This window comes from Dipodomys ordii, unplaced genomic scaffold, assembly GCF_000151885.1.
Source record: "Dipodomys ordii isolate 6190 unplaced genomic scaffold, Dord_2.0 Scaffold109, whole genome shotgun sequence".
Lineage (NCBI taxonomy): Eukaryota > Metazoa > Chordata > Mammalia > Rodentia > Heteromyidae > Dipodomys > Dipodomys ordii.
Genome location: NW_012267325.1, coordinates 4,470,391 through 4,486,263, shown reverse-complemented (window position 1 = coordinate 4,486,263; position 15,873 = coordinate 4,470,391). Strand labels below are relative to the sequence as shown.

General features: G+C 36.9%; 1 protein-coding gene across 1 annotated transcript in view; it reads right to left on the bottom strand.

Annotated features, from left to right (window-relative positions):
* Window positions 1-9,120, bottom strand: part of Pi15 (peptidase inhibitor 15) — a 27,995-nt gene extending 18,875 nt beyond the window's left edge. The window contains exon 1 of the mRNA XM_013028440.1: window positions 8,825-9,120. Coding sequence (XP_012883894.1) covers window positions 8,825-9,097 — 273 coding nt within the window. The 5' untranslated portion in view covers window positions 9,098-9,120. The remainder of the gene's footprint in view (window positions 1-8,824) is intronic.
* Window positions 9,121-15,873: the final 6,753 nt, after the last annotated feature.

Sequence of the window (15,873 nt, the reverse complement as noted above, 5' to 3'; positions counted from 1 at the left end):
ACTACCTAACAAATGTTATTCTTTCTGATGGAAGCATAGAATTCCATTGTGTATATATACCACATTTTCTTGATCCATTCATCTACTGAGGGGCATCTGGGTTGGTTTCATATCTTAGCTATGGTAAATAATGCTGCAATAAACATAGTTGTGCTGGTAGCTTTAATATGGTCTTGTTTGTGATCACTTGGGTAAATGCCCAAAAGTCGGATTGCTGGGTCATAGGGGAACTCTATGTGGAGTCTTTTGAGGAACCTCCATAGTACTTTTTTGTGGAATCATAGATCTCCCTCATCTTGTGATTTCAAAGCATCCTGAATATGTAGTGACTTAGTGCTAATATACTACCCTGCCACGTTCTTGTCTGTTAACAGTACTTCCTACCATAGTACTGTGAATACTAGTGCTTCAGCATAATACCAAGAAAATTAATTAAAATTGAGGAACAAGAGACATAGGACTGACTGACTCTTACCCACCAGATCTCTGTCGCCCCACATTGTCACCAGAAAGCTATTAATTTCAAATATTTACCAACTTTTTTCTATAGGACAAATATGATGCTGGGTTCTATAATTACAAGAAACAAATAATCTTCCTATTCATTGTGGTCAAATATTATTTGCCACTAAGACAAATCCTGAATTCTAGGAAACAAGGTCACTCTCTGTGGCTGTGTGTGTGGCTGCCAGTGTTTTGAGGATTCTTGCCTGTCACCTGGAGGTGATATTCTGAAATATATTTTGCTCATGTGTTTCTATTTGTACTTCTTACAACGTATCATAAAAGTGGAGACAAAGTAAATGTTCTTGCTCTCAGCTGGCTCTGTAGAGAGCTGTATGTAAGGAATTCACTTTCAAGGTGTGTATGTTTTTTATTGGTATACAAATAATACAGATCAGCATGTACCTTGGAAGAAAACTCCTGCAAAATATTCCCTGTCTTCATTAGAAGCCAAGACACTTAAAAGGTTCAACATTTAGGGGAACAGGAATGCAGAGCTCGAAATGTGCTAGAGAAATGCCTCTCTGTCAGCAATCTTTCTCAGTTCACTGATTTCTGGCAGTGATCATCAGGAGGCCTTCTAGTGGTCATAAAAGCATTCATCGAAGAGATTCAGGCTAGACACATCAAATTTCCTAGGTTTCTAACTAGAAAATTGAGTTAGCCTCCTCAGATGAGAGGAAATGTGCCATCAGGGACAAAATATGGCTTTATTTTTAAAAAGACATTGATAGACATGAAAAATGTTTAGTCCACTACTTAAGAAAAGGGGGGAAATAATTCAATTATCCACATGATATTCCACATGGGATCCAACTAAATGAATTAGGCAGTTTTTGGCATTTTTGGCATTTTATTCCCAAGTGGTGAATGATAATTCTAGGTTAACAGTTTATTGGTTCTTTCTGAAGGTTTGTTAATCTGTTCTCCATGCACTTCGGCCTGCTTTACTATCTGTTATTGAATTCATAACTAGAATTTTTCTGTTTTTCAGAGAGGCATAGGAATTGATTTGTTGAATTGTGAACCCCCTTTGTACAACTACCTAAGGATCATTTTTAAAAAGGAAAGCATAGGAAATTTTGTTTCTGAGCTTTGCAAACAATATCTATATTGCCAAATAAAATAAGTCACATCTTTAATACAAGTGGTTTGGGCTTCTTGATACTGTGTTACATCTTGTTTGTGTGCTTTTTTTCCAGATTTACATTTATGGAAATGTTATCTATCACCTGCCTGCCTAACCTTTTAATAATTCTGTGAAGATTACTAACTTCTGTTGTTGGATTTAAGTAAAGCTCTACTGTTTCTCTTCTGTTCACATTTGCCTAAAACCTCCTATTACTTGCTGTCACCTCTCTGGTGACTTGGACAAAATCAACTCTCAGGTCATCATCCTAAGGTGGCCTTCCTAAGCTTATTTTCAAACTGCATCCTCTCCCTAGTTGCTTTTTCATATTTAATCCTTAAATCTTTTCTGAGACTCCTCAACTCTATAGCTTAAATATTAGGGATGTTCCATGCTGGTGATTTTGTTCCTGCAGTTTTGCTACTGTACCAGCCAGCTAGCCAGCTCCAGTTCTCTGCACCTATCAAATGCTCCTCCTCCTCCCCCTCCTCCTCCTCCTCCTCCTCCGAACCTTTCATGGCTTTCCAGCTGGAGATAAATACTTGGGCCATGGTATTTGTCTGTACTACTCTCGTTAACATCAATCTTATTCGGCAGTGCATTCTACTAAATTATATGCTCAGTAACTTCCCCATTTGCTTTGTTTTTACTTCATTGTTGATATTTTAAAGACAGCAATTTCTAGCTTTGTGTCTCTTCCTTTCATGGAAAGACCTCAGAATGTTTTTAAAATTAATTTAGTCAATTGATTTGAATTAAAGAACATCCTACAAATTTTACTCTGTGTGGGTCTTGCAAATTCATTCTTTGGAGGATAATTCTTATTCTAAGAAACTAGTGTGGTTTGTGGTTTAGAGCCATGGCTTAAGCTACCCTTCAGAAGAATGAAAAACAGCTGGTAGCCAAAGAACTCTGGAAATTAGTCAATAAGGTAATTGTAGAACAGAAGCCAAGGGTAAAGAAGTATGACTTGAATATTTAAAGTTATATCTAAACAGTGAGAATTTGATGGGAGTACATCAAATGCACATATGGAAATATCACAATGAAGTCTCTTTATATAATTAATATATACCAATAAAAAGGAAAAAGGAAAATCATACCTATACTATTATTTGAGTGAAAAGTAACTTTTAGAAATATTTCACCCAGAATGTTTTCAATTAGAATCATGGGCAATTTTTCCAAAGAAAACACTATAAAACCATGAGTTCCAAATTCTGGTGTTAAAGAGATTTTTACCATTTTTTTAAATCAACTGCACATATATAACATAACCAAGTACTTAAGGAAGATTAAACTGATTGTTAGATCTTTTTTTAGAATTCATAAAAATTGCTTTATTTCAGGTGATAAGGATGAAATATTGTGATGAACTACTAAAATATTTATGATAATATCAAAAATAATGCTATTTACATACCTACAACAAACAATTCATATAACAATTCATTTTCAACTAAGGACAATAAATAATGGCTGATCACTACCTATACACAAAGAATTGCTCAAGAAAATAGAGATGGAAAAGATGAATAACCATCCATTTAGCACCCTGAAAGTTTAGAATTGGGAACTGAGCAAGAAATGCACAAATCATATTTGATAGTGATGAAAACATGATGGCAGACATTGTGGTCACAACAGTTCAAAAGAGAAGTCCTGTGTAATTATGGGTATAAGAAATGTCACTAAAGAATCCAGCATCCTAAAAAACTTGAAGCTGGAGACTGTCAAAGGGGAGAAACTGGCACAGGGGAAAGCTTACAGAGGTGGAGATGACAGAGATTACAAATCAGGCTGGTGCATTTAGAAAAAACTAAGAGGAAGATTGTGTTCCACTAAGCTCTGAGGTTCTCTCCAGGGTCAGCCCTCCCACTGCAGAGGATCATTTGCATGCAAAGTTGGTGACTCAGGGCACAAACATTTGTGATGTAGTCATAGTAAGTTTGTGATGTACTTGGTACTGGTTAGGGATAGAAAGAACTAGCTTTCCAATTGCTTGCAATCCCCACCAATGTTAAAAAGAAGTTGAAAAGAAGGTCACAGTGTCCTATTTAGATGTGTACTTTTCACTTAGCCAAGAGTTAAGGTCACTTACAGTGCTGGCCTGACCTCCAAACTATCTATCATATTATACTTCCTACTTAGTGTTTTTCAGGGATCAGATGAAGCATTTCCATCAATAAATAAACAAAAAGTCACTACCGTGAATCGATTTTTCTAATGGAACTAATCAATTTTCTCCCACCTCTGGGTCTTTGCTCTTTCATCTGCCTTTCTCTCATGTATTAGTGTGGCTTATTCCTTTAATTTTCTACAGGCCAGTCTCACTGAGTTTTTTCTGAAGCCATACAATGTACTGAAGCCTCACCAAACTCACTTTATTTTTTTCATAACCTTTCATCTTTGAGCATACTATGTAATTTATTTATGTGGTTTATTGTCTATTCCCACGCATGGGACAAGTATATCTGTCTCTCTTATTCATGAATGCATACCCAATATGTAAGATAGTAACAATATATAGAAAATGCTCAACAAATATTAAAGAAATAAAAAATAAAGAAAAGTGGACTGTATGCTTAGCATTTACAGGGATATCTGAGAGCCTATATTTTGCTGGATAGAACTTACTATTCTCATTACTTTCACTGAATGAAGGAAAATGTATAAATATCTATAATGCTATGGTTTCTAGTTACTCTAAAAATAAGCCATATGTAAGGGTTCTGATAGCTAAGAGAATAATAACAAGGGATTGACAAATAGAATATATTTATAGAATTTCCCCTATGTATTTTGATTCTTTTTGTGGTTATTGTGTTTTGGAAGTCATGGGGTTTGAACTCATGGCTTCACGCTTGCTATTCAGGGACTCTATACTTGAGCCATGCCTCTCTAGTCCTTCTCCTGGCATTTTAAGAAAGAAAATGAAGCCTCACATCTCCAGTGGGCATTTTTAGATCTATCCAATGAAAATGATGTTTCCAAGCATGAGCCTGGACCTTTGGAATTCTAGACTGAAATTCTAATCCCAGGAATGCCATTCATTATCATACCACCTTGGCTTCGTCATTAACTTCTCTGAGTCTAAGAGATTTCTTTTTCTTTTTCTTTTTCTTTTTTTTGCCAGTTCTTAGGCTTGAACTCTGGGCCTGGGTGCTGTCCCTGAGCTTCTTTTGCTCAAGGCAAGCATTCTACCACTTGAGCCACACCTCCACTTCTGGATTTTTTTTTGAGTAGTTTATTGGAGACAAGAGTCTCACCAAGTTTCCTGCCTAGTCTGGCTTTGAACAAAGATACTAAAATCTCAGCCTCTTGAGTAGCTAGGATTATAGGCATGAGCTACCAGCACCCAGTTTAAGAGATTTCATTTGTACAAGGAGGATAACAATCTCCACCTCATAAAGAGTATGTGAACTACCAAATGAGATCATCTATGGAACCAATTAGTCAAGGCCTTAGCAGAGAAGGAATTGAGTGCATATGAAATGGATTAGTTCTTGATAAGTTGGAGGAAATACAACTAGATCAATGTATCTATTCAACCTGTTTCTACTGTACTGCACTCACCTGTGACTTAACTCATGGTGACCCCTCTACCCTCAATGTCATTAAATAGTGAACTGCACTATATATTCCTAGGTTTCTATGTCTCCTATAATTCCAAATGGATCTTAGATACACCAAGTAAATGCATGCAAGGCTGTAAGTGGATAGCATAGTCATAATATTATAATTAATAGGAGTAGAGTAAACTTGCCTTCAAAGTTGGCCCAGAGGTCTTGGTCTTCACCTTAGGGAGCTTAACATTGTGGTCTATGACAGGAAGTTCCCTAATCATGCAAGCCAAGTTCTTTGCCTTTCTGAACTCAAGCCAATGCAAGTTTCTTCATAATCTGTAGCAATTTTTTTTTGGGGGGGGGTTCGGTAGTGGGGCCTGAACTCTGGGCCTGGGTGCTATCCCTCAGCTCTTCAGCTCAAGGCTAGCACTCTACCACTTGAGCCACAGCGCCACTTCTGGCTTTTTTCTTTTTGCTTATGTGGTGCTGAGGAATCAAACCCAGGGCCTCATGTGTGCAAGGCAAGCGCTCTACCACTTAGCCACCTTCCCAGCCCAATCTGTAGCAATTTTAAGAAGTACTTGTTCCTCTTTTCCTTACATATCTTCATTGTCTCCTAGAGACACCTCTCTGAATGGTTAATTGTTCTATTTTAAGACCTCAAATGTGTTTTCATTGGGCATCTTCCACAGAAAGCTTGAAGAAACCAATTAAAAGCTAACATTTATTCAACATCAATTAATCTGTAGGTCTGGCATAATTACTCCTCAACTTACACATTGTTCACAGCAATCCAATTTGGGAGATACTGCAATTATCCTTTTCTTGGAAATGGTAACAGTGAAACACAATAAAGAATTTGCCCAGTTTAGCATTTACCCAAACAATCACAAACAAGGCTGTACTAAAGCTACCAGCACAACTATGTTTATTGCAGCATTATTCTCTATAGCTACAATATGGAACCAGCCCAGATGCCCCTCAATAGATGAATGGATCAAGAAAATGTGGTATATATATACACACAGTGGAATTCTATGCTTCCATCAGAAAGAATGACGTTGCCCCATTTGTTAGGAAATGGAAAGACTTGGAAAAAATCATATTAAGTGAAGTAAGCCAGACCCAAAGAAATAGGTCCCATAGTTTCCCTTATTTGCAATAACCAGTATATATCTGAGACAAGCAGTAAAGGTCAGATAAGATGATGTTAAGCAAAATGAACCCCAAGATAAGGACACAAGTGTTTTTTTTCTTGCTTGCTATTGTTTCTAACGTACTTAGGAGGTACCATGTGATTTTTTTTTGCTTTGTATGTTCCTCCCCCATGGTATAACCCCTGTCTTCACTGTATTTAATGTTGGTATAATTTGGGGAGTGGAAGGGAAAAAAACAAATTGTTTAAATAGGGAGACAGGTTGACCCATTGCACCAATGAGATGTACAAGACATTATGTCAAAAAACAAACTTTGCAATTTAGGCGGGGGTGGGGAGTAGGGAATGTAGTTGTGGAGATGGGAGGGAAAGGATGGTAGGGAAAAAACAAAGGAGGAGGCAACAATGCTTGATAAAAAATGTACTCATTACCTTGCTCATGTGATTGTAATCCCTCTTTACAGTATTTTCACAATAAAAAACTTATTTAAAAAAAGAAAATGTTATACACACACACACACACACACACACACACACACTAGAATTCTATGCCTCCATCAGAAAGAATGACATTGCCCCATTTGTAAGGAAGTGGAAAGACTTGGAAAAAATTATATTAAGTGAAGTAAGCCAGGCCCAAGAAATAGGTCCCTTGGTTTCCCTTATTTGCAATAACTAGTATATGTCTAGAACAAACAGAAAAGGGCAAAAGCTATGTACATATGACCATATAAGATAATGTTAAGCGAAATGAACCCCAAGATAAGGACACAAGTGGTTTTTTTTCTTTCTTGCTATTGTTTTTAATGTATTTATAATGTATTATGTGATTTTTTTGTTTCTTTTGTATGTTCTTCCCCCCACAGTATAACCTCTGTTTTCACTGTATTTGATTCCGGTGCCTAGCATCTTATATATACATTTTTATAACTTGAGGAAGGGAAGGGAAATAATAAAATGCTTAAATAAGAATACAAGTTGACCCATTGTAACAATGTGATGTACAAGACACTGTTGAAAACTTCGAGGTGGGGGGTGAGGAGTTCCGGTGGTGGGGAGAGAAGGGATGGTAGGGGAAAAACAAAGGAGGAGCTAACAATGCTCAATAAGAAATGTACTCATTACTTTACTCATATAACTATAACCCCTCTGTACAGTATTTTTACAATAAAAAGCATATTAAAAAGAATTTGTCCAGTTTATATTCCAGGACTATGATTTGAGCCCAAACATTAACACTCCAAAACTACTACTCTTAATCAGAAGATCATATTACTCTTCACCTAGAAGGTCAGAGTGAATCTTTTTCCTTAATAATTCTGTGCAAAATGTGTTTTCAGAATCTAAATTGGACTTCTATGAATGGTGACTCCTTTAGATTATTTGGCAAGTCTGTTTCTTTTTCTCTGACACTGGCATCAACAATTGGTCAAATTCAAAATGTTTATTTATATAAAACAGATGGATCTACAGCATGATTGAAATTATGTGTGGTACCACCTTCCCCCACCACAATTAGGAAATTCCATGTTAGTGGTCTTCATTGCCTTCTACCAGCTGCGGACTGTGTTCTTGTAAAGTACAGGACTTTAACTCATAACCCCAATCAATTCAAAACCCAAAATAAACTTTCACAAAACTCCTTTCCTTTAATACAAACTTAAGATTTTGCTTTCCAAGGGAAATGGTTTAAACATAGGCTATTTTTAAGATAGAGCAAAGAATGTGTCCATGGCTAGTGGGAACGTAGTGTAAACACTCCAGCCTTGCCATAGTTATCTGCAGGACAAAACATTAAATCACAAGAAGAAAGACTCAGCACGTTGTTCTCTTAGAATACAAATACCATAAGAGGTTTGCCCAAGAAAGGGAAGACACACCTACCCAGGAGTAAATCATCCACATGAAACCTATCTTTTCAAGAAATATTTTCAAAACATGTGTTAGCTGATAAATAAGACTATTGGATTCAGAAAACAGAAAAGTTCTGAGTTTCTTCTATAAAAAAAGTAGATATTCCAAATGTGGTCAGGTAACATATTCTGTTCTTTATCTATGTCATTATATATAAGGTAGTTCAACTGTACTTGTAGAACTCACTGAAGAAAAATTCATGTTGATCTTCCTTTTTCTCCCTTTCCTCCACACTGTTCCCCCCTCTCTGCCTCTCTGTCTCCCCCTCCCCATCTGTCTCTGTCTCTCTTTGTCTCTCTCTCCTAAACCTATCTCTCATACCTCTCTCCCACCCATCTCCTCTCTATCCCTCCACCTCCGTCTCTGTCTTTTTCTGTCTCTGTCTCTCTTTCACACACAAATACACACACTTTACTTCTCCGATGGACACAGTATGTAGCTCACTTAACACATGCAAACCCCATGTTTCTTGCCACACAAACATTTGTGGTCCTTTTAACATACAAATCAAAGTTTCCTCATTCAGGACTCAACAACAAGAAGAATGCTTCTTACCATGTATTCCATGTTTGCTGCTGGTGGAAACACTTTACCCCGAACTTGATTATGATAATCAAGAATGGCGATCATGTCGTTCTGCGAAATGTAGCGCTTCCGCCTGGCTTTGGGAATATCCGCAGAGTCTAGTGGTGCGCTCAGAGCGGCTTCAGTATCAGTGAAATTATTGGTTGGCGGAGATGAGTCAGTGGAGTTGAGTAAGACGACTGCACTTGCTTCACAGAGCAGGGACAACAGGAGAGCACGACTGACAGCAGAGATTGCTATCATTTTTGAGGGGTGCAAAACCAGATGCCACCAAATTTACTTTAAAGAAAAAAGGTAGAAATTAGGTTCTTTGAGACAAGAAATGAGACTAGAAGATATAAAATCATAGCTAGCATTTGGGAGCACTGCTTGATTTGGCTTTCTTAAAAAATAAACAAAAAACAAAAAGAAAAAAACAGCATTGACTCCCATAGTAAAACCTCTAGCAGAACCTATTGTAAAATCTCTATTCCTTTTGCTGTGTTCCCAGGCAGACACTTCAGAAGAACTTTCTAGAGCCAAAGGAAAAATAAATAGTATGACTACTAACCCTAACATGAATCTAAATTACTTGCCACTGACAGTTTAACATACTAAATGTATTGCTGCACATTTGTTTTCAGTGGGAAATCTTTAGGAATTCAAGTCTACCCTGAAAGTGAAAATGCATAACAGGCAACAACAGAGAATGGACTGATCATGTCTCCTAGATATTCATGTACACAAATGATAGATCTCATACAAAAACAGTTTAGTAATTCAGTCTCCTTTCTAAAAAAAAAATGAGCTACTTTAAGTTCAATGCATGCAATATAAACTTGTTGAGCCAAATAGCTTACCTCTGCACAATGCCAAAATGAATATACTGTTCTTCCAAAAGTTTAAAGTTCTTTGTTATGTTGTAGCATGAACTCTTGTAAGAGGAGTGTGTCTTATTACAAGTTCTCAGAGAGCAAAAGCCTGCAGGGTTTGAATGCTGCTGGCTACAGGAGCAGCTAACAGCTTTTATATGTCACAGTTTATAACATCCAGAAAGGGCAGTCTTTCTTAGGGTCTCTCCTAGCCAAAATCAAAGGGGAGGGTTTTTGGATAGAAAAGAGAAAAAAAAAACAGTGATTGGGTGGCAACTTTTTCATGTGGGTGGTGTGGAAATTGAGTCACACCCACAACATACAAAGTACAAACCATAAAAGACAAATCTCATTTTTAGTTTTTTTTTATTTAGCTTTTTTTCTGGGCTTCCACCTTTTCTGTGAGTGGTTAATTTTTTTCTCATTAAATGTTTTATAGTTCCTGGTTCCCATGCAAAATGAAGAAAAGAAAGAAGGAAGAAGGAAAAAAGAAAAAGAAAGAAAGAAAAAAGAAAGGAAGGAAGGAAGGATAAAGAAAGAGAGAGAAAGGCAGGAAAGACTGGGTTCTTGAAAATACAGATGGCTGAGTAAAAGGCAGAACACTTTTGTTTTTTTTGTTTTTTTTAGAGAAAGTAAATGATATAGGAGCTGAAAAAAATAAGTTGATATTAAATCAAGAGATCAGCTCACATAGCTAATCTGGTGGCCACAAAATTGATTCCAAAGGAATATCAGGCAAATCAGTAGTAGCCAAAGTATAGCATATGATATTAGAGTAAGAGAGACTCAAGTGACGGTACTGTCTCCATGTGCCTTTAGTTCTGTAATTTATATATTATTTTCCTCTCCTCTATTTCACCTTCCCTGCCATTCCTTTCTTTCTGTAACAGAATAATGTCTGAAAAGTACCTGCCTTTTACCTGCTGAATGTAAAAATGTGAGTATAGAAGCTTACAGCAAATGACAGAAGCCAGAATAACATCTGTTTCAGGTTTAGAAACATATAGAAAAAAATGCTAAGCAGAGTATCTGAGCTTCCCAGGAAGAATATTGGAGGGCACAAAACCAAGATTTCAGCAGCAGGTTCAGCCACCAAACACCAGAAGTACCTGGTTAGGAGTGTGCCATTGGAGCCAAAGCAGTGTTAAGCAAAGCAAGAACCAAGGATGTAATTATTTGCCTCTATATGCAAAAGTCTAAAGTGCTATGCTTTTACTAACATTTGACGTCTGTAGCACTAGGTATCCTGCAAAACACGCATTTCTCAGTTTAGAAACATACTTAATAGAGACTGACTTGTTCAGTAGCTAATGGGATTGTCATCTGCAGGTTTCAGCAGGAGAGGCATAAAGTGAATTTACAATCACCAGGAATGATGATCATGTGGTACACTGTACTGGGAACCAAGTTTCCTAGGATATATTCCCAGTTGGATCACCAGCAGTACGTGTGGCCTAATGAATGCCATTTAACTCTTCATTGATGCATTAAAAAACAGAGGGGGAAAAAGGTCTGCTCTGTGGTGAGATAGATATCAGATTCCTTAATAGGGCAATAAGGTGTTAGAAATGCCTCCGATGTTCAACATAAAGAAGTGAGATACATACTCAGTCATGATCTGTATCCAAATTCAACTTTTGCCATATTTTAAGGAGTTGTGAGTTTCTAAGTAAAGTGAAATCATTTTAGGAGAGCTCCCGTTGCAATACTGAAAGCTTTAGAAAGGAATTAATTAACCCAGTAACATTGGAAATGCAAGAACACGTAGGAGCAAGAATAACAGGAAACATCAGAGCAACTGGAGGGAAGACACGTGTTTGCTTGCAGCTGTTAACTGGAGCTGTCCAGCTAGGGTCTCAAGCCTTTGGAAAGTACTAAGTGTGCCTTAAGTGAATCTCAAGGATGTAGTATTAAAGATTCCTCAATTAAATAAGATAGATTAGATACTCTTTGCTCTACAATCCTTCCATTTTTTTTGAGAGAATAGTGCCATTGCAAGTTAGTCTAAACTTTCCACATATCGCAGTCATCTGCCCCACATATAGAAAATGAAAGAGCCTTTAGCAAGCATGATCTTTTCTTGCTCCAGGGTAACTGAGTTTTTCCCATAATCAACTCATAAACAAATCTCATAAAAATCAACTGTTACATTCAAGATTACCCTCTTGTCATGTACACAAAGAGGTATTGTAAACCTCTTGCAGTTTGGCTTGGGGAAACTTCCACACAGATGAAAATATGATCCTTGAAAAATATGTCCAAACCTTAAATGGATTTCCTCTAAGAAGGAATGGAAAGATGGAGAAGGAGAAAAAAGAAGATTTTTTTTTAGATAGAACTAAATAGATCACCTCTTTGAGTCAAATTACATAAAGGCAAAGCTGGTAGTTGTTTAATCCTAAAACCCTGAGGCATGTCAATGATTTCAGATATCTTTCAACACACATGGATTAGATTGTGGAATGTCGAACTATTAAGGAAACCCACAAGGCTATGGAATCATAAGAGAAAAGACCTGTGGGAGGAGAGTTAAGAATTCTCCTTCCAAGCAGACCTTATTGCCAGAAGTATTTGAAATGCTTTGGAAGTGATTTTAATTTAAAAATACTTGCAAAATTAAGAGGCTTGCATCCAAGCTGTCAGTAAGAGAACTATTAATGAACAACTAACAATGAAATGGTTCTTTATGAGAGCTCTTCTTGAAAAAGACCATTGACATGTTTTGAAGCCTTTCAGGGTCTGCTTTCCAACAAAGACAGAAATGGAATGGGGGTTACATTGCTGAGGAAAAAAATACATATACAAAAATTGGCAGTATCTTGAAACCAGCAAGAAAACCACTGAAATTTTAAAATTGAAATCAAATACATTATTAGCATCTCAGAATGGCACACCTGCTTAAGCAAAACCTCTTCAAGGTTGCGTGTGTGTTTAACTTTACTTTTTTTCTAGTCAAAATATCTTCCATTAATATCACCAGCGAGATTATTAGAATCGCAAAATTGCAGGTACCATCCAAGAGTCTTCATTTTTTTAGGATCCTCATCTACTTCGTATGATATTAAAGTCTATGGAGTACTATCTAAACTACAGAGACATAGAAAAACAATCTATTATACCATGCCCATTGAATTAGAGGGGCAAAAGTCCATTCATCAGCCCACATTTCTCTTTACTTATAAAGACAATATAAGTAGACAAAAATAAAATACATTTGAAGAGGAAAACACAAGTCATGTTCTATTTTATAAGGAAAAGCATCTTACAAAAAAGCTATTTACTAGTGATCTGCACCTTTTAAAATTACTATATAAAATCTTTGCTACTTAATTTGTATTAATTGCTCACATGATTGTTGAGACAATGGAAAAAAGCAATTGTGAAAGGGCTTATAAACTGTGGCATGACCTGAATAGAAATCATCATTTTAGTCTGCCAGCCCCAAGGCCTCAGTCATCTCTTATTCTTTACTTTTTCTCACCTTGTTTCATGGGAACTTTCTGGCATTTTGTATGTGGAATATCTTACCAATATTCTCCTTTCATCTTTCATCATGATCATGATCGTTTAAAGTCATTGCAGTATCTTTTTTCTAGTAGAATTATCTTGTAATTATTTCTGACTCATGTATTTCTCATCTCATTCACCCTGTCATCTACTCTGACTTCAGTTACCTGATTCCAATATGATGACTGAGTATAGTTGTCCAACTGAATTAAGGACCACTCACAACTGGTAAAGCATTTGTGTACTTATTTTCGATAATTACATGAATTCTTCTCAAACTCCAGTAGACAATAACCCCATCCCTTTTTTGGGGGGTCCGGTCGTGGGCCTGAACTCTGGGTCTGGGCACTGTCCCTCAGCTCTTTAGCTCAAGGCTAGCGCTCTACCACTTGAGCCACAGCGCCACTTCCGGCTTTATTCTTTTTGCTTATGTGGTGCTGAGGAATTGAACCCAGGGCCTCATGCATGCAAGGCAAGCGCTCTACTACTGAGCCACCTTCCTAGCCCCACCCCATCCTTTTTCCACTGAAGGAGAAACCCAGGTGGCCTGACATTTGATTAGAAGTAATGATTCATCACGGTGAGTCATCTGAGAATTTTCAGAGGACAATAGATTTGAGTTGATTGCTGAGTGGGCAGATTGCACCCTTAGTATGTATATGCACCATACAAAATGGCTGGGGTCTAAATCAAAAGACAAAGCAAAGGGACAAAGCAAGTAGGAATTCTTACTCTTTCTTTCAGAACCAGAGTGTTGTTCTCCTTCTGTGCTTGGACATCAGAACTACAGGCTCCCCAGTCCTCGGAACTTTGAGACTCATAGCAGCAGCACTCACTCTATAACTAACTTTCCATTATAGACTGACAGTTATACCACTTGGGCCTTAAGACTATAAACCAATTTGCCTTTCAATCATAGCTTGCTATAACTATCCCTTTCTATTTCTGTACCCCACTGTACTCTCTGCTAAACCACACATATCCATTCTTTATTTCCCTGTTCATTTTGCTAAGTTAATAGGCCATACGTACTTGTATATTGAGTAAATGATAGCCTTCTTGTCTCAGATAATGTAATTTTTCTAAATTCTTTTTCTAGTAAATGAACTTAGAAAATGCTATATAATTATGTATTAACATCCCCTTAATAAATTAATTTTGTATTTAATTACAGCCAGCTGCCAACATGTACATCTGACTTTTACTGTTAATTTTTCCAATAATGTAGCCTTTAATAATCAAGGATATTTTTTATCAAAAATGATAAAAAAATAACTTAGAAAACATTTTTAAGTTTAAGCCCTCTATACAAATGATATTATGTTACATATGCTTATAAGATATAACATATGATATATCAATATTTAGAATATTTTATATTCAAATATATTTTACAGTTTTAGAAAATAAATATGTAATTATATCATGAAATACCAAAATGTTGCAATTTCTAAGTATCTGAGACATTCAATAAAATATGTATGAAATATCATATATTATATATCATACTTTTTATTACATTACCTCATATTAGGAAACCAGATTCAAGAATCTGTTGTTAGCCCAGCGCTGGTGGCTCATACCTGCAATCCTAGCTACTCAAGAGGCTGAGCTATGAGGATCATGGTTCACTGCCAGCCAGAGCAGGAAAGACCATGAGACTCTTATCTACAATTAACCACCAGAAAATCTGAAGTGGTGTTGTGGCTCAAGTGGTAGAGAGCTAGTTTTGAGCTGAAGAGCTCAGGGACAGCGCCCAGCCCAAGTTCAAGCCACAACCAACAAAAGAAAAAGAATCTGTTGTTGACTCGTTATTGGCTTTTCTTATGTATTTTTATAGAAGATTAAGTTGGAACTAAATATCATATAAATATTATTGTAAAATTATCCCAACTTTTATCATTTAGGTTTCCTACACTTAAACAACTTAAAAATTTTAACACAGCCAGATGCTGGTGGCTCATGCCTATAATCCTAGCTACTCAGGAGGCTGAAATCTAAGGATAGCAGTTCAAAGCTAGCTGGGACAGGAAAGTCCATGATACTCTTATCTCCAATTCTCAACCAAAAAGCTGGAAGTAGAGCTGTGGTTCAAGTGGTAGGTCACTTGCCTTGAGCAAAGAAGCTTAGGGACAGCACCTGGGCCCTGAGGTCAAGTCTAGTAACTGTTCTTCTCCCTCTCAGTTCCCCCAATCTCCCCTCACCCCACCCTCCACACAAACTAACACTTCTGTGTGACCAAACTTTCTTATTAACACTCTGGAAAACATGGATCCAATGTATCCATGTATACTCCCAGTTACAGTGTGATACTGAAACAATTCATGCTATAAAATAATATGGGACAATTGTTCAAAAAATAGGAATTGAAGAATGAAATAAAATCACTTAATCAAAAATAATTTTATGATTGCCAGCACCAGTTGCTCATGTCTATAATCCTATCTACTCAGGAGACTGAGATCTAAAGATCCCAATTTGCAGCCAGCCTAGGCTGGAAAGTCTCTGAGACTCTTTTTCCAATTAACAACCAAAAAAACTGGAAGTAGATCTAGAGCTCAAGTAGTAGAGTGGAATCCTTGAGTGAAAAAGCAAAGAGACAGTGCCCAGTCCCTGAGTTCAAGCTCTAGTAACTATTGATGTACACACACACATACAGAA